The sequence below is a fragment of the Leptidea sinapis genome, chromosome 33, assembly GCF_905404315.1.
Source record: "Leptidea sinapis chromosome 33, ilLepSina1.1, whole genome shotgun sequence".
Taxonomy (NCBI): domain Eukaryota; kingdom Metazoa; phylum Arthropoda; class Insecta; order Lepidoptera; family Pieridae; genus Leptidea; species Leptidea sinapis.
In genome coordinates this window covers 9,600,360-9,621,156 of record NC_066297.1, presented here as the reverse complement: position 1 = coordinate 9,621,156, position 20,797 = coordinate 9,600,360, and the positions used below count along the sequence as shown (strand labels likewise).

The following is a 20,797-nucleotide window of genomic DNA, read 5'->3' as shown; positions in this document are numbered from 1 at the left end:
TATTAAAGCTTTTTTGACAAAGAAGGCTTACTATAGTATGGTAGATTCTAAAGAGGATAACGATGCATTGTTATTATCTGGTTCTGTGCAGGCCACCTAAAATTGTATAAAATTACATTACATAGGCTAAGTTGTCATATGATTAAAAATATGGCCTGGGAGTTTCTTATAAGTTCTTCTCTCCATGTCAAAGCCCGTTTACGAACTGATATAGCTTCATGTCCGTATACCAATTAGTGTTGTTGCAATGTGCTATGTTACTGTCACTCCATATGGTAAATAAATATTATTCTATTCAATTCTATAGCTCTTACCCGTTTATCTGCATTAAAGGCCTTACTATCCGGGTCGTCAACAATAGGCTCGTCATTGCAAAGGAAGTCGAAACAGAAGCCTTCAGGAGCGTTGTAAAGGTTGTATAGAGTATGAGTCATTATGTCTGACATCTTACCTGCAATATTATTATTACGAGTCAGGACTGCAGGTTCGGAAAACACCAGTACAATTCAAAATTATTTATTACACGTCATCGCAGTCAGTAATTAGGGATATTAAAAAATAATCGATTTTTGTTTAAATCGATTATTATTTTATTATAATGAAGGATTCGACTCTATTATTAATATTATTCTTACTGAGGTCTACTTTTAGTAAAACATAAAGATGTAAATAGCCGCTTTGGAGTGTTTTTTCTCATTCCGACTTAGGTCAATAGAAGAAGACAGAGCGAGAATTAGCAATGCTTTAAGTTAGCAGACTATTATGAATAAGGGGGGTAGGATTTTCTTCAATCTGTACAGCGCCATCTGTTGGTGGACGGATGAATCAAGCCTCACATGATCGATTAAGTTACACAGTTTTCGGTTTGTTTCGTTATCAAGGATGTGGTATTAGTGTTATGCACAATATCAAATGAACGTTATGTAATGCGTTTCAACTCAAAACATATTGTCACGTAATATTATAAATAGCACTTAACATCGAATTCTTCCTTAAAAGACCAGTCTTACTAATTTTTGAAACAAAAAATAATAATAAATAGTAGGATGAAACCCATTGGAAATGGAAGAGAATATAAGAAAAATGAAAGGAAATTTTTTTTGGTTTTTTATTTTATCATTTCCAAAATCATTTTTTTCACGTAATTTGGTGAAAATGTACCTTTTTATATCCCAAATAGACTGTTATTTATTAGAATTGAAATATTTATTTTTTCACATTATTTTGACTCAAATATCGAAAAAGAACCCTTATTTTTAATGGAAAATTCACCCGTCAAAATATCAGTTTTTTCAAAAAATTGGTCTGTTTTCTGTTTGTCAAAATCTCTAGTTTGCGATAGTGTAAAAAAATATAAAATATAAATTACAAATGTTCGGAAAATTTAGGCCCATCCAAAGGCGTCTCATAGAGAATTCATGCATGTTATTTACAGCAATATGGATTACAATTAAACTAAAACTAAATTTTAAGTTCAATTAATGCTTTTTTAAGTCTATTTTTAGCAAAGTACGGACAAAAAAGATAAAGTTATGAATCTGGCCTGTTTTCATGCGTTGCCCAAAAGTAAGAGGCTCTTTGCCTAGTATACTTATACATACAAATTATCAAAGGAAAAAGGAGTATCAATGTCGAATATGCCATTAGAGGCTGTTAAATAATTTTATCTACACCCATACTTTAAATCCTCTATTAAAGATTCTGAAACAGTTAGCTTATTGCCAACATTAAAACACCCAATGTTCTAATAACCATTACATCATCCAAACGAGTGTTGAAATGTTGTACTAAATTTCATAACAACACTCCTATGTTTTTTTCTCCCTTCATGCGCAAAAAGTTTCTACAGACAGCCACATTCTTATTGCTTGATGCGTGGTATCTGTATGAATTTCAAAAAAAGAACATTTTCGTTTACTCGCGCTCCACACTCCCAGAACGTGGCGCGCCGTAAAAAAAAAGTAGGTTATTCGAATCCCCGCCATTTTTATTCTTAATTTTTATTGTTTTGTTTACAAAAAATTAGCGATTCATTTTAAACGCTGCAAAAGAACATTATATTTAAGTGAATTTTAATTATTGCACTATACAAAATGTAAATTACTACTAAAATAAATAATTGTTTCATTAATACTCAGTTTTTTTGAATATAATCAGTAAATGATATTAGGTTACTACTAGGACTGGTGTTTTAATGTTAGCAGTAAGCTAACTGTTCCAGGATCTTTTAGAGGATTCATATTCTGGGTGTAGATAAAGTCTTGTATGCAACTGTTGATAATTAGGTATTAAAACACTCATGTGATACTATTATCACACGAGGCGAAGCGAAGAAATCCACATTCGAGTTTTAATACCCTTTATTTCACAACAGTTGCATAAATAACTATGAAGCTTTTACAAACGCGGCGGTTAAGGTAGTAATGACATTTGAGGACGCTTTCCACGAACATTCCCACGAATCGGGGCATGCATATGATACCTCAAAAATAAAAAATAAAATATTTCAAATAAATCAGATGCATAAAACTAATTACCAAGGACGTCACTCCCTCTCCACATAAACTCCATTCTGTCCTCTTCTATCATTGCTTCTCTTTCTCTGTGGTCAACTCTTCCTAAAACATATTAACATAAAATCAGTAGGTAGGTATTGAATAAATTTATTCACAACAAAACAATGGGTATAACTATATTTACAACACTTAATAATATTAGATTATGTACTACGCGGTATATGCATTTTCACGTTGGATTGGAAGCCTAATCTGTTGGCCGAAATAGCTGCCAGCGCTTGGGCTTCCAGTAGCGCTATTGAGGCGCGGAAATAGTACTTTAAACATTCATCGCGCCTTTGGATCCCAAGGGCCAAGTGTCTCGACCACAAACTGTAAAAAATTTAAGATCTTCTTCGACCGACATATTTGCGACGTTTGCTGTCATCGGAAGTCCAAGCAGCAACCCCAGCACCAACTGACGTAACTTGGACATCGAAAGAGTCAAAGCGTCAACGCAAGTTGCGTCCCACACCAGCACCCTTCTCCGTGTCCAAACCATTAGGGTCATTCATAATCCAACAGGACGCTTGCATTCGTGACGGGCACCACCATATTCTTTTAAATAGCTGGTATATTAAGAACGGCAAATGTCCTGCAAATAACTTCTTTGATGCTGGCGTGACGACTGATAAAGAAATAAACATTTTGACTGTTGCATCTCAATACATTCTTGATAATGTTCATAAGCATATTAAGGAATTTGCTAGAAACTGTGACAATCATAATGTTAACACGATGAACAACCAAACTTATGCCAACTACTCGGTTAAGTCGAGTTAGTAAGTCTTTTATTGGGCGATGTATATGCTTCTACAACATGATCTCAGAAAATGTATAAACACAAATGTGTTACGAAATTGAAAAGAATTGTTCAAAAACGTTGGTATGGGAAAGGTTACTATAGCATAATAAACCACATCAATGTAGATTTGGCGTTCAGGTAGATGGCTCTTGGGCGTCACGGGTTATCCTGCCTAAAATCAGCAGGCTGTATCAGTCGTCACGCCAGTATTAATGAAGTCATCCGCAGGGCATTCCTGACATATACCAGCTGTTCCTGATTTAGAGCGAAATGGTATTAGTACCCGCTGCGATGGCAAGCGTCCTGATGGAATGACGTTGGTGGCTTGGGCACTGGGAAGGGCACTGGTGTAGGACGCGACTTGCGTCGACACTCTAGCTCCTTCTCATGTCCAAGTTACGTCAGTTGGTGCTGGGGCTGCTGCTTCAACTGCCGAAGACGGCAAGCGTCGCAAAAATGTTGATCTCAGTGAGTCATACATCTTTATGCCGTTTGGTGTCGAGACACTTGGCCCTTGTGGGGCCCAGAGGCGCGGAGAATGTTCAAAATTCTATCTTCGCGCCTCAATAAGGCTACTGGAGACCCAAGCGCTAGCAGCTATCTCAGTCAACGGATCAGCCTAGCTATCCAACACGCAAATGCTGCCAGTATTCTTGATACGCTTCCGCGTAATGATAGTTTTAATTTTATATGGTCATAGTATTTGTAAAAATAGTTTTAAGATTTGTTTTATGAATTGAATTAAATTATTATCACTGAATTATCATTATTTTGAATAAAACAAAGGAGTTAATTGTAAATTAACATTTATTCTTATACTCTTTAATTCAATAATATCTTTTAGCGTAATAAATTAAACCACACCTTAGACCGGTTGTACCTCTCTATCTCTTGTTCCTCGCTCCACTCAGCCGGAACGTGACAATGAGTCATACTTTGTCGTGCGTGCAGCTGGCGTTCATCGATTTATAAAACGTTATCACGTCAAAACAGGCCCGATGAAGTCGTGGAATGTTTAATTAATGGTATAGGAGACCAAACGATCGTAGGGCCATGAGCCATATCATGAGCGCTGCCCATACCTTAGTCCTTTTAGGTGGAATGTGAAATCGACCTGGACAAACGGCCAAATTTACGCCCAAAATTTCCAAATATTTCTCGAGACTTATCGACATTTGCTCTATTTAAACTTAATTTTTTTTATATTTCATATTTTTTAAATGGCTTGGGATTCAGTTGATCTTAAGCGACCTTAAGATATTTGAGCTTAATTTTAATTTATAACTACCACACTAATATTCTTAACATTAAGTCTCTTACCTAAGAAAAGTCCATCGTACCCCATTTGAGCCAGTAATGAGGTATGCTCTTTAGAATGACCATAGGTGTCGATCTGCCAAGCTGCCTTCGGCTTCCCGCATGGTCCTAGAGTGTCATTTATTTTCCTGGAAGAGAAAAACTTCGATTGCGTCCCGGAAAACATTTAGGTAAGGAAATTATGTAGGCATTATGAGGCACTGCATTGTGATGGGGAGGGCGTATCAATTACGTCCCTTATTGTCACAAGTAAACTAAAACGATTCATGCAGAATTTAACAGAACAAATATATTTACAGACCTTAGAAAATACATCAAATAAAATATTACTATAAATTTCGGTGTGCAGTTGGGGTCCCCCATTTTTATTCTAATTAATTATGCCTAATTGTCTTTTTCAAAAAGCTATGATAAATTTCAATATGCATGACCTATATCATAAACCATTGAGCTTTGCCTTATGTTACTAAACTACGATAAATTAATGACTCAAATTCGCTAGTATGTACATATTCACTTATTAGTTTTGGCAAGCCCTAGCTATGACATATTTAATATCATTCTTAGATGTAGGAACGCACCCCTTTTATTAAGTATTACAAGTCTATTCTTTTAAGAATTTATGTACCTGAGTCCCCATGTATAAAGATCGATAAATTGCAGATAATACGTGGTTGCCTCATCAGCTTGAACCCAGCCACCCCCAGCAAACTGGATCCGTCCTTCAGCTACTAGCGATCTGAATGTAGACCGAGTGGCACCACGTTGTTCCTTCCACCAGCGCCAAAAATAGGCTGTTTCTGACACTGTGAATCTGAAAATAATTTGGTTATGAGCCTTATCTTATTTAGTTACTACTTTGATTAGCCTTCAACCTACAATCAAAAGACCAAAAAATTATAAATTTTCTCTAGCTCTCTGCTTAAAAATAAATGGATGAAGAGAGAAGAATTTGAGCAAGAAACTCCCCCGGTATTTTATGAATTTGAATAAATATTCAACAGCAATAACAATGTAGCACATAGTTCACCATAAAAAACTATACTGAGACATCTCTCAAACATGATCTTTGGGAACACTACAATAGGGCTCCGATCGAACAGTAATCAAATGCCGAAATTGGAACTGGGTTGGCCGCTCAGAATGAATTCAGATAATAATCCCAAAAATAACTTAAGGGTCATCGAGGAAGCAATGAATATCTTAGAAACCTAGAGTGAAGTAAAAGGTAGAGCTACTTAGTAGAATAAGCAACCGGCTGCTGTAAGCGGGGCCAACAGGGGATACAGGATCTAAGTGGTAATCTTTACGTATGTTACCAAAGGGGTTTATATGCTATGAATGATTTTTTGAGATTGGTTAAAATGAAGATGGACTGGAGACATAATAAGCGAGAAGGACAAATGGAGGAAAGCAATGATACATTGGTATCCGAAATATAACAAGCAGGAAATTAACAATTAGCGTTCAAAATATGAGAGGATGAGCTAAGATCAAGAGTGGGACCCGGCTTTATATTCTTAAGAGTAGGCAAGACCTGGATCAGATAAGCTAGAGATTGAACAGAATGGAAGTATATGGGGGAGACATTTGCCCATAACTGATAAACAGAGCGAGATGAACGCATCATTTAATGTTTATCTAAACCCATGCTTTAAAAGCTCCATTAAAGATTCTTGAATTCATGAAAAAGTTAGCTTCCTGCTAACATTGAAAAATCAAGTCCTAGTAACCATAATATCATACAAAGAAGTGTTATTATGAAAACGGATGCTATAATGTTGTACTGAATTTCATTACAACACTCGTTTGGATGATGTAATGGTTATTAGGACATTGGGTTGTATGGTAATATAGTATCATATGAGTGTTTTTATACCCCTTATTACACAACAGTTGCATAAATAACTGAAACTTCACTATTTAAGTAGTCTGTTTTTCAATCGTAATGACTCGAGTGACTGCAGTTAGAAGTGTAAAGAGGGTTTTTACTCATATTATTATCATCACTACTACCTACTAGCTTCTGTCTGGAACACACTACAACTCTGGCACCAGGGCATCACACTGACAGGATGACAGGTTACCGACAGTTGAAAACGATCTGTTTGGTTGTCAATCTTGTGTTTAGGAATCTCAATGGCCTCCTTTTACAATCTTGGTATTTAGTGTCACTCAATTGATAATTTAAGGGCTGTAAAGCTCTAACCAGTGATGATCGGCTATATCTATGTTCTTGACCACTCTCAGGTGTTCCTTACGCTGTCAGGCTATGCGTGTCGTATGAACTATTAAGGTTTACTCCCATAGTTTCAGCTGATCTCAAAGCTTTAGTTTTTCAAGTGGGAAGTGTTAAGTTATTGTAGTGGGCGCAAGTGTTGTTTATTTTTGTTGTATTGTATATGTGTGCGTAGAGATGGTTTTCATGGATCATTTCCACGTTTGTAATTTTTCCCTTCACACCTTTTATAAGCGACAGGAAAGCAGATAAGTGGACGTCACGGATTTGGGTTATCAAAGAAAAGAAGAGAGTTTGCAATTTAAAATTTCAGTGATTAATTTCGGACATGTGCCAATTTTTCATATAAATGTGTTGAATCATGGCACATATCCCTAAGCAAATCCCCTTATTGAGACGAACAAAATATTAACCTTTTGCAAGTGAAGTTCAGAGATCTGGTCACCTTGAGGCATAAGAGAATGAAGATGAGATGATTAGAAAAGTGCTACTATGCCATAAATGATTTCCTAAACGACTCAAACGAAAATAAATAAAAATATGGGTCTCCTTATATATATCTCCCTACTACGGTCTGCTGCTCAGACGAAAGGGAAAAAGGGTATTCAGAGAAAATGGGTATCTATAATACTGCCTTGTACAATTGGACGTAGTTTAAGTACGTTTAAATTTAATAAATATTAGTGTATTCCATACTGTGGGTTGGGCTACTAAGTCATGATGTCACTTAAAGAGTCTATGTCACTTAATGAGTAGGGCTGCCATTTTTGTCAGTCCTACCGTGTCAATCACGTGTCCAGTTTTGTGTTCTTAATTCAATTTTGACATGATTGTGGTTTGTAACGTTTCTCTGGAATTACATCCCATTATAGTATTTACTCCAAATGTTATATTTACGGATAGTATTTATGGAAATTGAAATTGAAATTAAGATATTAAGATTTAATAATTTCTCATAACTGTTACATAACTTTATTATTATTTTGGGAAAGAAAAAAATCAAGAGGATGTGAAAATATATCTACTTACTTCCTTCTCTTATCATGAAGTAACTCCGATAACACAGAATGATAGATCATCTGTACATTTGCGGTACTGAGTGACGTCTTAGCTGAAAATGTAATAGCATAAACTATATACGTCTAAATAGAGCAGATGAGGCAACGCATGACAACAAGCCAGGTTTATTACTTTAGTGTGTATGACAGCTAAGTATTACACTCGAGATACGTGAGTCACATTGTTTTACGGTCGTTTTCAGTAAATATCTTTCTATCGCTATAAAATAATCACAATCTAGTCCCAGACTGGCACACTTTTATAATAAATTATAAAAGTGTATACATTTACCCTTAAAGCTATTATGTATCTTATGAAGCCTACTAGAATAAGTTACAAGGGCCTACTAGAATTAGTAACAAGACAAGTATGTCAAGTAGATATGTTTTTTACAATATTAGTCGAATGCCCCACTTGGTTCATTGTATTATTTAGGTTATTTATTTTGAAGAGTTTTAGTATATAACGTTTAATATACTTAAATTTCAAATCAATGGAACATATCCTGTGCTGCTTTTGGTGAAGAGTTTAGGTCTTTGGTCATAATAATATTGGGATTTCGGAGAAGAATTTATCAAAGTCGTTTGTAATTTCTGTTTCTGAGTTTATAACGCGATTATTAATATTTAAACACGTGGAGGTGTTACGGCAACTTGACCTATAAGTTTCATTATTATTAATGACATTCCAAGCTGATTTAATTTATTATTACTGTTTTTACTTTTATTTGCAATTTACCTTAAAGAGCTCAGAGTATTTTTTTACATAATATGTTTTAAAATCTTCACTATTATTGTAATGTTTCATGACTTTTATGGATACCCATTGTTGCCCTTCAATCATTAAAACTATGTTTGTTGTTACCATTATTGAGGTATCAAATCCTGTAAAATTCCTTACAGAAGGACGGAAGAGTAAGTTACCTACAGTGATAGTTAGCACTTTCACAGTGTAAAAATGGTATGGTTAATGGTATTTACCAAATTATTTCTAAGCCTTTCAAGACGGCTACCAGTAACTGGTATAATCGTCACCTTATTTGGTCTGTCATTATCCAATCTTGGATTTACTTTTATAAGTTGCCCACTATAGTCGGACTCAAAAATTTGTGAATATGTTATTTAAGCAGGTTTCTGCAGTAGAAGTAATTCTAGTAGGTTCCCGAAACACATTGAACAAATTTAGACTTTGAAATAAATTTTTAAACTTAGTACAATTGACAGAAGGTTCAAGTACCTAAGTTTAAATTGAAATCTCCACACACTATAATTGACTTGCTGGTTTTGCAAAATTTTGATAGTACTACAGTAGTAGAGGCTAACAATACTCTTCTATTTTTACATTTTAATCTATTATTAACAATAATTAGGGAATCTCCATTGCCCTACTTCTACAAAACGAACTGACTACTTTATGTTACCTAAAACTACATTGGAGCTGATGACTTTTACGCCAATGTTCTGTTATACATAATATATCTATATTACAGCAGCATAAAAACAGTTCAATTTCTAATTCCTTACTTGAGATACATTGTATTTTCTGGTGAACAATATTTATGAGCTTTATATTATGATTATCCCTAGCAGGTTACTGGAAAGCAACAGCAGGCAGGCAACATTCACCAAATGTAAATGTTAATTTACATTTGGTGAATGTTGCCTATCTTGTATAATAATGCAAGAGCTGTCCTCCCTTGTCAAATAACTTAATTTGAAATTACTTGAAGAAAAATCTTCATTGTTATATTTTGTACATTAGTAGTACTATTACATTCCCCAATAGAGGCTTGTGTGTCAATTATTTTACAATTTTGCCCAATAGAGGCATTTTATTAAAAATACTACAGAGGAAGTAGTTTGTTGACTAAGACTATAAGCTACTAAAGTAGCCAGCTGTAGCTTAAATCTAAGTGGTGGGTTTAGGTTACCAACCAATACTTACTCCCATAGTAATATTCATCGAAGGTCTTCACCCAGCCTGCGTCCATGTGAGAATGAGCAACAATGTGGACGTTCAAAGCCCCATCTCGAGTTATCGGACATTGCTAAAATAACAATTATTTTTTTAGTATTTTCTTTGATGAACGCGAGTGTTACACATTTAAATAAAACACTTTATAAAGCATTAAAACGCGTGTAATTGTAACCTGGAAATCTGGAAGGATCTTGAAACGTCGGGTAAAAATAATAATAAAAATTTAACTTTTACGCAATATCTAATGGAAAATAGTATCAATTGCACGTGTTTTAATCCTTTAAAAAGTGTTTTATTTAAATAATTTTGATATTACTAATCTAAGTTTAGTATGTGTAATGTGTACGCGTAATACCTACTCTATGGTAAATGGGCGAATAGTAAAGAGTTTCCGTAGTCTGATTATAAAGGCATTATATTCAGAGCATTATTTAACTACAAGGACCTTAATCCTTAAGCGCAGGTCCGGCCACACATGGAGTATTGCTGTCATCTCTGGTCTGGCGCACCCCAGTATCAGCTCGATCCATTTGACCGCGTGCAACGTAGAGCAGCTCGAATTATCGGGGACCCTGTGCACTGTGAACGGCTGGATCACTTGCCGTTGCGTAGAGATGTCGCTTCATTGTGTGTCTTCTACCGCATTTATCACGGGGAGTGTTCCGAAGAACTGTTAAACCTGATTGCTGCCGCCGAATTCTACCTTCGCACGACACGCCACAAGTTAGGATATCATCCCTACCATCTGGATGTGTGGCGGTCCTCCACAGTGCGGTTTTCAAGGAGCTTTCTTCCACGTACTACAAAGCTGTGGAATGAACTTCCTTGTGCGGTGTACAAGGAAGTCGTCCCTATACGACATGGGTACCTTCAAAAAAAGCACGTTCACCTTCCTTAAAGGCCGGCAACTCCTGTGATTCATCTGGTGTTGCAAGAGATTGTGGGCGGCAATGATCACTTAACAACAGGTGACCCATACGCTCGTTTGTATAATATAATAAAAAAAATCCAAAATGTTGGTATTAAACATATAATTTAATGTAAAAAACTTACCTTATATCCACATTCTATTTTACTGGTAGCGCTTCTAACAAAACAAAAGTTTACAACAAATACCATACATAACATAAAGTACATATTTGACAACGAAACAAGAAGATAATTTTTAATAATCCATCGTTTGATGTCTTCAAAGTTAAACTGTCTTTAACACAAAATTACTGCAATTGCCAATGGATTTGTTTATTATTAGGCTGCGATACACTGTTATTATATTTTACATACATCCTTAATATAGGAGTACTTTTGAGAGCGAATATATGACGTAGTACCTGGTGTTAAGTAGCATTATCAGCAGTGGTGGTAAGTTCTGAGCTATAACGCATCAAAAAAGACCAACGGTGTAGCGTAGTGCGAAACGACCCCGATAACATCACCCTGCGCTCATCACCCAGAATCCAATATGGAATGTTTATATGACAGAAGATTACACTGGCGTCCATACCTATCAACCTCATAAGCCAATAGACTCCAAGGCAAGTGAGATCTATAAAGTGTACTTAGGCTTCGCTCAGACTTTACTTACCTCGGTAAAACCTAGCTGAGCGTGATAAAACGCGACCTTTTTTTATGAAAATAAGCGACAAGACGAGATGGACGTTCAGCTGATGGAAATTGATACGCCTTGTCCATTACAATGCAGTGCCACTCAGGATTCTTGAAAAACCCAAAAATTCTGAGCGGCACTACAATAATTGCACTCGTCACCTTGAGACATAAGATGTTAAGGCTCATTTGCCCATTAATTTCATTAGCTACGGCGCCCTTCAGACCGAAACACAGTTATGTTTACATTGCTACTTCACGGTAGAAATAGACGCAGTTGTGGTACTCATAAACTAGGCGGCATCCTGTGCAAAGGAGCCTCCCACTGGTAACTTATGCGTTAGGCTGTCTTAGCTTAAGCTTAAACTAAATATAATTTCAGCTGTAAAATTACTATAAAAACGAAATCAAACATTATGCTAAGTTCAAAGTCTGCAAAGTTTTACGTGAGTAAATTCTGAGCAAAGTCTTAGTACATACATACGTACATACTTAGTACTCTATTGATCTCAGCTCTAATGCCTATAACTGATCTGGCCGCAAAGATTGTAAAAATTAAAAAAAAAAGTTGTGTGTACAAAGTACACATGTCAGAAGTGAAACTTCTTTGGAAAACTAATTTTTAAATCTCATTTGTATTAATTATACTAATATGTTCTCTAAGCCAAATGTTTTTGTCAATATTACAAATTATTTACTTCAAGTAGAACTTCTTACTAGCCACCGCGCGCTGAATCTGTACAACACAACACTAGTAGCGAAGTTGTTCTACTTACTATCGGTGCCATTTTCTTCATGCTATGTTCGCCCTTTCTCACTCTATCTCAGTCATTTTCAATCTCCCTCTCCCTCTTCTTGAATAGAAACGTTCCATATTTTCGTGACACCCTATTGCGTTTCATCCGTAAAATTTTTACACTCATGAGCGCAAAGAAGTTTCACTTCCAAAATTCAAATTTAGAACGCGTTTATTGTCACAAACTTGATCGTTGCCCGACATTCCGCATATTTTTCTTTAAATAATGTCTACATAATACTTCTCCTGCTCGCCCGCACGGCGAAAATTATTACAGAAAAGGATATTTTTGTTCTTCTGCATTTTGATCGAGCCACTTTATCCATAGGGATTGAATTAGAGCAGTGTTTTGTTCCTCCCAGGGGATTAACACTTGGCGGGTCGCCGGCAGAAGAAAGGCAAGCTAGACTATAATAAAACACAATTTTAGTGGGAAAGACGGCTTTGTATAATTTTAAACTTGTCAAATAGAGATTTCATTTCCAAATGGAAGTTTTTGACTTTAAATAAGTGATAATGACATATCCTATTTTAAATAAAAATTTTTGAACTTATTCATTTAATGCCAGAGTTTATTATTTACGCACACGATAAATATGACACGTGAGGCTATAACCGCTTTCGCACTACGCCTGATTCGAATCCGATCCGTACCCGTGAAAAACCGGTCCGAAGTAGTCGTAGAACTATTTCTATTGTAGTTTACATCCGGCTTCCGTCATCCGATTTCTTTTCGTCGACCGTAACAAATCGTTCTACGAGTACACCGGACGGGATACGGATCGGATGAACGCTGTTAGTGTACCATTTTTGCCACATTTCCTCGTAGGTTGAATCACATAGATTCTGTATATCTGTTTTTTTGTGTCCCTTTTTCGTTTCATCAATCTTAAAAATCACAACAAAAATTAATTGATATTTAAGTAAACCGCATTATGAACATGTCTTAATCAGATTTGGAATACAGACCCAGTTACAAGACCAGTGATTACATAAACATTCAACATTACCCACTATTGTTCGATTCGCTGATGTGAAACCTATCATACATAACAAATTATTGTTATTCAAGGAATAAACACAGTCTCGTTGTATTCAGAATTCTATTATGTTTTGCGTAGATAATAAAATGTATGAAATTATGTTTTATAAAATATAGCACATTATTAAAGCAAAATTATTGGAAATATTAATTATATTATAATTATTATTTTCATGGATATACATAATCTTTTTAACCGACTTCAAAAAGGGTATCAATTCGATCGTTATTTAATGTTATGTATGTACTCTGAGATTTATGATCCGATTTACGCAATTTTTCTATGCAGAATCCCATAAAATTTTTATATAGTTTGGCCCAGTAGTTTTAGCATTCTATTAATATACAAGTTGTACTGTTTGTTTCCCGAACAAAATAAAAAAAATAAATAAATAAAAAAATTATTAAGGGTATAGGTGTATTAAATTAAAATTTTAGTTATTTAATACTTTACAGTTTATGAAGTCGGTTTTATTAAACGTAGTTATTTTATTTTGTTAATATTACTGTTATTTATATATCTTGACTGTCGACCTTTACTTGACCTGATTCTTCTGTCGCTTCCTTGTGCGATATTTCCACCACGTTACGACACCGGAACCCTTAAAAAAGAGCGAATGCCTTTCTAAAACGCTATTGTGATTCCTCTGGTGTTGCAGAAGAATTTAGTCGGTGGTGATCACTTAATATCAGGTGACACATACGCTTGATTTCCCTTCTCCTCCATAAAAAAATTTGATGTTACCCTAACTTTGCAAAATTACTTACTACTTATTACAGAGTTGTGATTACATTTACACTTAAGGGCTAACAGTTCTACTGTTTAAATGAAACTTGATTAACATTTTTATGAGAAAATGAAATGACGACCAAGATTTTCACCTGATTCCAACTGTTATTTACTAGCTTCGGTATCCTTCAAATTGAAGGGCACTAGCTTCAACCTCTAACAAACTGAAACTCTCTTGCTACGATATCCTTCAAACTGAAACACTCTTGCTACGACATCCTTCAATCTGTAACTCTCTTGCTACGACATCCTATAAATGAAACTCTCTTGCTACGACATTCTTCAAACTGAAACTCTCTTGCTACGACATTCTTCAAACTGAAACTCTCTTGCTACGACATTCTTGAAACTGAAACTCTCTTGCTACGACATTCTTCAAACTGACACTATCTAACTACGACATCCCCACCTTCCACGGGTTGACATTAAAAGATCGCTTTTAAACAAATAAATATCATGAGGTAGCTTAGACAATTTTATTTAAAATGATAGATTTGTCATCACGGAAGTGCTACTGGATAGGTTTCAATTAAGTCTTCTTAGTTTTATTCCATGGATCTTCATCACCTCAGCCGGAAGACGTGCACTGCTGGACAAAGGCCTCCTCAAAAGATTGCCATGACGATCGGTCTTGCTCTACCCTCATCCAACGTATTACGGCGACCTTGACCAGATCTTTGGCCAATCTTGTACGTGGTCTTAATTGCCACACCAGTCATCTCTCCGTCAAGCTATGTGCCCTGCTCACTGTCACATTAGTTTTGCAACAATAGAGACTATGTCGGTGACATTGGTTCTCCTACGAATTAAATAAAAATTGTAACCAAAATTTATAAACAATGCGGGACTCGAGCGCTCTTCCAACTGAGCCAACCGTTCGAGTGACGTACGGTTCGTAAATCTTAGTATGTCCTACGGATCTCCTCATTTCTGATTCAATTTCGCAGGGAAACTCCGAGCATAGCCCCTCCATTGCCCTCTGAGCGACCATAAGTTTTCTCATAATATTATGTATCGCTAAAAAATGCTCACAGAATACCTTTATTTATTAACGGTGTGTGTGGATGATGCAGCTACGACATCAACTGTACTCAATAACTTTTGATTTGTATTAATTTACTTTTTTGACTTACTCGTGTAAGGCATTGATTATTGGACGTTTGAGTATGTTTGTTGCATCACTTTACATATTATATTATATTGTAATTGAAATGATTTGTAAAACGATGAAAATGTAAATCATGATTTAAAACAGTGGCAATTAAATTCTTGCTACTTCTTCTCATAAGCTCAACACTTTACGAAGTAGCAGTAGATTCAATGGGATTTTTTTTGACATTCATAAGTGTCATTTCCTTGACCTACATTAATAAACTGATTTTGATTTGATTTATGTCCTTGGCCCTCATCTAAAAGAGTATTGCGATAACTTCATCTAATATAAAGTTATAAGAAACAATGATTTATATAAGCAACACGTGGTCAGTCACGTGTGTTCACGAACCGATACCCGCGTATCAAACAGTAAGCAAAAAAACAACGTAAATAAATCAAAAATATATTAACAAAGCTAAACTAAAACTAAAATACAACTATACATTAACAGTCTTATGATAATCACTACATATAGCGATACATAGTTGATATGATAAAAATATAGTGATATATACACACAGTCAATAACGTATATTGAAAATAAGTTTGCAGTGCTTTTTATATTTTACCACCCAGTACGTGTAGTAAACACGTGTGTAGTAAATCCGAAATTTATTACCGTAGATAATTTATACGTCGAGATAGTTAGACAACCGATGAACACAGGCTAAGTTTTAATTACTTTAGTGTGCCTGACAAGCTACGTCTTACACAAGCGATTTGTCTCTGTGTTAGTGTGCGTTGCATTGCTCAAAATAGGTAATCATCAACTAAATAAAATTTGAAAAAAATTTTTTTATGAACGATGCTAGACACGAACCCACGACCTCTAGCGTTCCGTGCCAGTGCTCTAACGAACTGAGCTAACCGTTCGAGTGACATATCGTCATAAAATCTTGTATGCTTTGTTCGACTCTCAGCTTGTGGCTTCATCTAGAGGATCTACTTTATAGTTGATAACCTGCTCAACCCCAATATTTGCATATTAGGATATTGAATTGAGATGTCGCTCTTGTAAATCTAAACAAGTTGTTATGTTTTTAAGGTTTTTTAAATTTTAGAAACAAAATTTCATTAAAATTTCAAAATCTCTGCATGACCAAAATAAACATGGCCTATCCGACAGTCATGAAAGACTGACAGTGCCAATAATAATAGATTGTAAGCGTGACTGGGTGGCAGTTGAGAGTGAATCAAAACATTAAAAATAGCACCGAATATTTAAAATCTATTTTAAACAGTTTTATTTGCACAAAATACACATTTACTATCGCCGTTTAAATTTTCACAAACATGAACAACTTTCATTCACCAAGTCTGAAGTCAAGCTGACTGCATTGAATGCAAGTTCAATAGATACTTGACAAAAATATATGAAACAGCAGATGCTTGATATAAAAAAAACTTCTTTTAGGATTGCTTTACAAAAATGTTAATGTCAATCGTGGCTGACTGTTTACGACTTGTCAATCAGAATCGGTTACAGTAACAATAACTTCGCTTTTTTTTTCTTATTATCTCCGTTACAGATGTTTTTTATCAAAGTGTGCTAGAGAGAACATCTCTAACGGAGATATTGGAAGAAAGAAAAGGAAAGCGAATCTATTCTAACTGTAACCGATTGTCATTGGCAAAAAAGAATTGACAAAAAGCGCCTCTAAAAGGCCGGCAACGCTCCTGTGATTCCTCTAGTGTTGTAGGAGAATGTGGGCGGCGGTGATTAATACCAGGTGACCCGTACGCTCCTCCGGTATCCTCCTTTTCCATAAAAAAAATGTTAATAGAACATGTAGCAGTATCCCAAGGTACCTTAGCTAGCAATAAAATAAATTGTATTATTTTAAATTTTTTTCGAAGTTTTCACTACTTTCACAGACGTATAAGTGATCTGACTCTGACCCTATGATAAATTGAATGGTGATAAAAACCCAAGGAATATGTCGTGTGGTTAATGCTGGAATTCAACTGAGAGGCCGAAAAACAGCAAACCGATTTGTTTCATGTAATATAAATTTATTATGGTCGTATCACTGTTTATTTACTGACAATGTTGATGACTTTTAATATATGATTAAAATACGTTTAGTATCTTAATAAAGTTTAAATAAAATCACAAAAAGAAGAGAAAACCTGTTTGAAATGCTGACGCCATTTTGTTTAGACGACTACTAGCGCTAGAGTGGAAAAAAATGAACTAATATATCGTGTCTACAGAATTTTAATTTTAAAAAGTGACTTGATACTATAAAAGAATGCATGCATGCTGCAACTGGTTGATTTAGCCAGGTGTTCGCAACATGTATTTTATGTAAGTAAACTATTTATAATATAGTGTAAGAAATATTCAATATTTGTTAAATGTAATATTACAGGGCACAGTATCATTTTATGATAATTATAGCAAAAAAAGTATGATATGATCATTATACGGTACCTACATTATGTAAAGGCCGGTTCTACGATACCTCCCGTGAAAAAATATAAAATAAGCGACCTCATAATTTGAATTCCATAAAAGTCTTATTCAAACAAAACTGTACCGTATAACAAAAAAGCGTAAGAATAATCTTCTACCAATTATTATAGTAGTATAGACACAAATTTAAAGGAATGTACAACTTTTATAAATACTTTTGAAAGGAACAACAATATTTAAAACGATAATTTAAATATACAATAAAAATTTGTTGCGAAAAATAGTACAACCGCTTACACCAATACTCTTAATTTAAGGTTTAATCTTATTCAAATTATATAACAATTAATATTTAAAATATGCGGTTACACAGTTCCTCACATTGTTTAATACTAACGGTTTTACCATGTAAAATTACAATAAAAGTAAAAAATAAACAACAGAAAAAGCACTCAAGACAAGAAGGCAATTGAAAAATATTTTGTGTTTAATTTTTTACTGTATATAGTTAAACCGTTAGTTAGTTAACTTTAAAACAGTCTGATCAATGTTACTTATATAAAAATACTAACAATAGTTTTCGATTGCCGAAGTTAAAGTGAAACTGAATTAGTAAACGCATAAAAATAAAAAATGCAAAATTTGAAAGCAGTAAATTATTCTATTGGAAGAACGCTACCATGTTACCGTATCTGTGTAAGCCAGACAGAAAGTATGAACAACAGGAACATGTATGGCCAGTCAAAATTTGTATGTGACATTTCCATGGAAGGATTTCGACGCCGTAAAATAGCACAGTATTTATTATAACTATTTGGACCCGTCTTTCACGAACTATGTGTCACAGTTTAATTATATACATAATACAACAAATAGGTAGGTGATAATATAATATTATATAGTTACAAAATTAGGCTTATGTGAATTTATGGCCTGTTCACAAATTACAAAAGTAGTAGTAAATTAACTACTACAACTACTAAATTTTAAAAACGAAGTTAATTAATTCAAGATTAGTACTGTCTTTCACTTTTAGAATAACTATTTCAACTGTAATTTGATCATCAAGTTACATAATCCATTGATTAACTAGATACCAAATGTTTATGGTGAAATATGCCCTTTAAATGTTTCACTGGTTTCTCATCATACTTTGGTTTTTGTTTTAATCTGGGCCATAATTATAAAAAAGTAATCATTTAGTTAAAAACGCAGGTAACTAATTCAAGATTACAGTCTCTCTCTTTTAGAATCTCGTTCGCCTGGGAATTTGATCATCAAGGCCAATACCTTAGTTACATAATCCAGTGATTAACTAGATACTAGGTGTTTATGGTGAAATATGCCCTTTTAAGTATGTTTCACTGCTTTCTCATTAAACTTTGTTTTTGTTTTAATCGATGCCATATTTATAAAAAAAAAAAATTTAGTTAAAAACAAAGTTAACTAATTCAATATTACAGTCTCTCTCGTTTAATATCTCGTTTGACTGGGCATTTGATCATCACGGCCAATATGTTAGTTACATAATCCAGTGATTAACTTGATACTAACTGTAAATGGTGAAATATGCCCTGTCAATTATGTTTCACTGGTTTTAAGCTAAGCCATAATTGGCGACAAAAACTTCACTGAGATTAACAATATCTTACTTAGCAAATTAATCCAACGATAAAGCAAATCAACATACATCTATGTGGACTTTACAACTACATTATTAACATTAAGACATCAATTATGCACTTTTCCTATCAGATCAATTGGGACAACCTAATATTATAAAATCAGATGTAATTACAATTATTGCCAACACTTAACATCACTTTCAAAACATTTTTACTGTTAGATCAACTTAGTTGTTATGCGACCAAGTCCCGCAATTTATTCTTTAACATTCTAACTTTCTTATTAACAGCACTTTTATAGTTTTTATCGCCACTCTTAGAGTTCATTTTTGTTCTACTTTGGACACGTTGTTTGAACAGCTCGTAATAACTGGGCAAGGGTGTGTCGACAAGGTCGCTCTCATTTTTGGCGACGGCCATATTTTGTATGAAATGTGTGAACATTGCCGTCTCGGTGAACCATTCGAGGAAATATTGGTTCTGTTTGGACGACGTGCTTCGTACGAAGGCGTCTTTCTGTAACATTAAAAAAGAAATTTTAACATTGACGTAAGTACAATAAACAACTAGAGTCACAATCACGCTCGAAAATTGTAAAATTGTAGTTTAATTGCAGTTGTGTTTCGACCGCGCTTTGAATACAACGCCACGCAATGACAAAGTGTTCAGTGAAAAACTGTCCAAATAAATCATATCCAGAGTGAAATAGGATAGAGTGTCGTATTTCAGGTAAGTGCCCCTTTAAATTAACAAATCGTGTAACTAACTTGGAAGTTTTTAATCATTTTGCTAAGTAAAACTTCAGTTGTTTAAACAAAATGTTATTGCCTCGTGTTCGCGTCCGTGACGTAGTGTGACCACTACTAATGGGCATATACAACTGACTTTGAACATTACTACTACGAAATAAGGTGTTCATTTGAATGATTGTATTAATGTTATCTGTAAGTTAACGTATATAAAACGCCACTCGGCCATTTTAGACGACCTTTTAATAGTCGATTGGGACTCTAGTTGTATAAAGTACGCCAATAACAATGAAAATTACATATAACGTCACTTTAAATATTTCTTTTAAAATACTGAATATACCATATTATGTTCGTTAATAGTTGAGCTCGTGAGAAGAACATACAAGAAACTTAACGGCGACTCTTTTTAATTAAATAAAAAATTAAGAGTATTTTGCAATGGCTGTAATACAACTAACAAATTAGTTTGAAAGGTGTTGCATCCAATATATGAATCGTGTTAAAATAATATCAATAAGTTTATAAAAAGTGTGTCAGGTCAACCTGTAGAGCTTGAATTCATTGTTTGTGTAAGGATACTTCGTGAACATGATGGTTGTGATTACTGTCATAATCAGTAATCGCATTCAACAAATGCAATGATTCAGTTCTCTTTGAACTCTGT

The 20,797-nt window shown here is 34.6% G+C and overlaps 2 protein-coding genes across 5 annotated transcripts in view; both read right to left on the bottom strand.

Annotated features, from left to right (window-relative positions):
* LOC126974698 (lysosomal alpha-mannosidase-like) overlaps positions 1 to 11,141 on the bottom strand; it is a 41,497-nt gene extending 30,356 nt beyond the window's left edge. Inside the window, exons 1-7 of one of the 3 annotated variants that reach the window (XM_050822274.1) lie at positions 11,006 to 11,141; positions 9,920 to 10,022; positions 7,946 to 8,027; positions 5,306 to 5,491; positions 4,681 to 4,805; positions 2,538 to 2,618; positions 315 to 451 (exon numbers count right to left, since the gene is read on the bottom strand). In XM_050822274.1, coding sequence (XP_050678231.1) covers positions 315 to 451; positions 2,538 to 2,618; positions 4,681 to 4,805; positions 5,306 to 5,491; positions 7,946 to 8,027; positions 9,920 to 10,022; positions 11,006 to 11,089 — 798 coding nt within the window. In that variant the 5' untranslated portion in view covers positions 11,090 to 11,141. Of the gene's footprint in view, positions 1 to 314; positions 452 to 2,537; positions 2,619 to 4,680; positions 4,806 to 5,305; positions 5,492 to 7,945; positions 8,028 to 9,919; positions 10,122 to 11,005 lie in introns of those variants that run through there. The other 2 variants (XM_050822271.1, XM_050822272.1) reach the window with 2 other exon arrangements.
* A 4,589-nt stretch (positions 11,142 to 15,730) lies between these two features.
* Positions 15,731 to 20,797, bottom strand: part of LOC126974701 (DENN domain-containing protein 2A-like) — a 65,114-nt gene continuing 60,047 nt past the window's right edge. For both annotated transcript variants that reach the window (XM_050822278.1, XM_050822279.1), the window contains one exon: positions 15,731 to 19,897. In XM_050822278.1, coding sequence (XP_050678235.1) covers positions 19,616 to 19,897 — 282 coding nt within the window. In that variant the 3' untranslated portion in view covers positions 15,731 to 19,615. The remainder of the gene's footprint in view (positions 19,898 to 20,797) is intronic.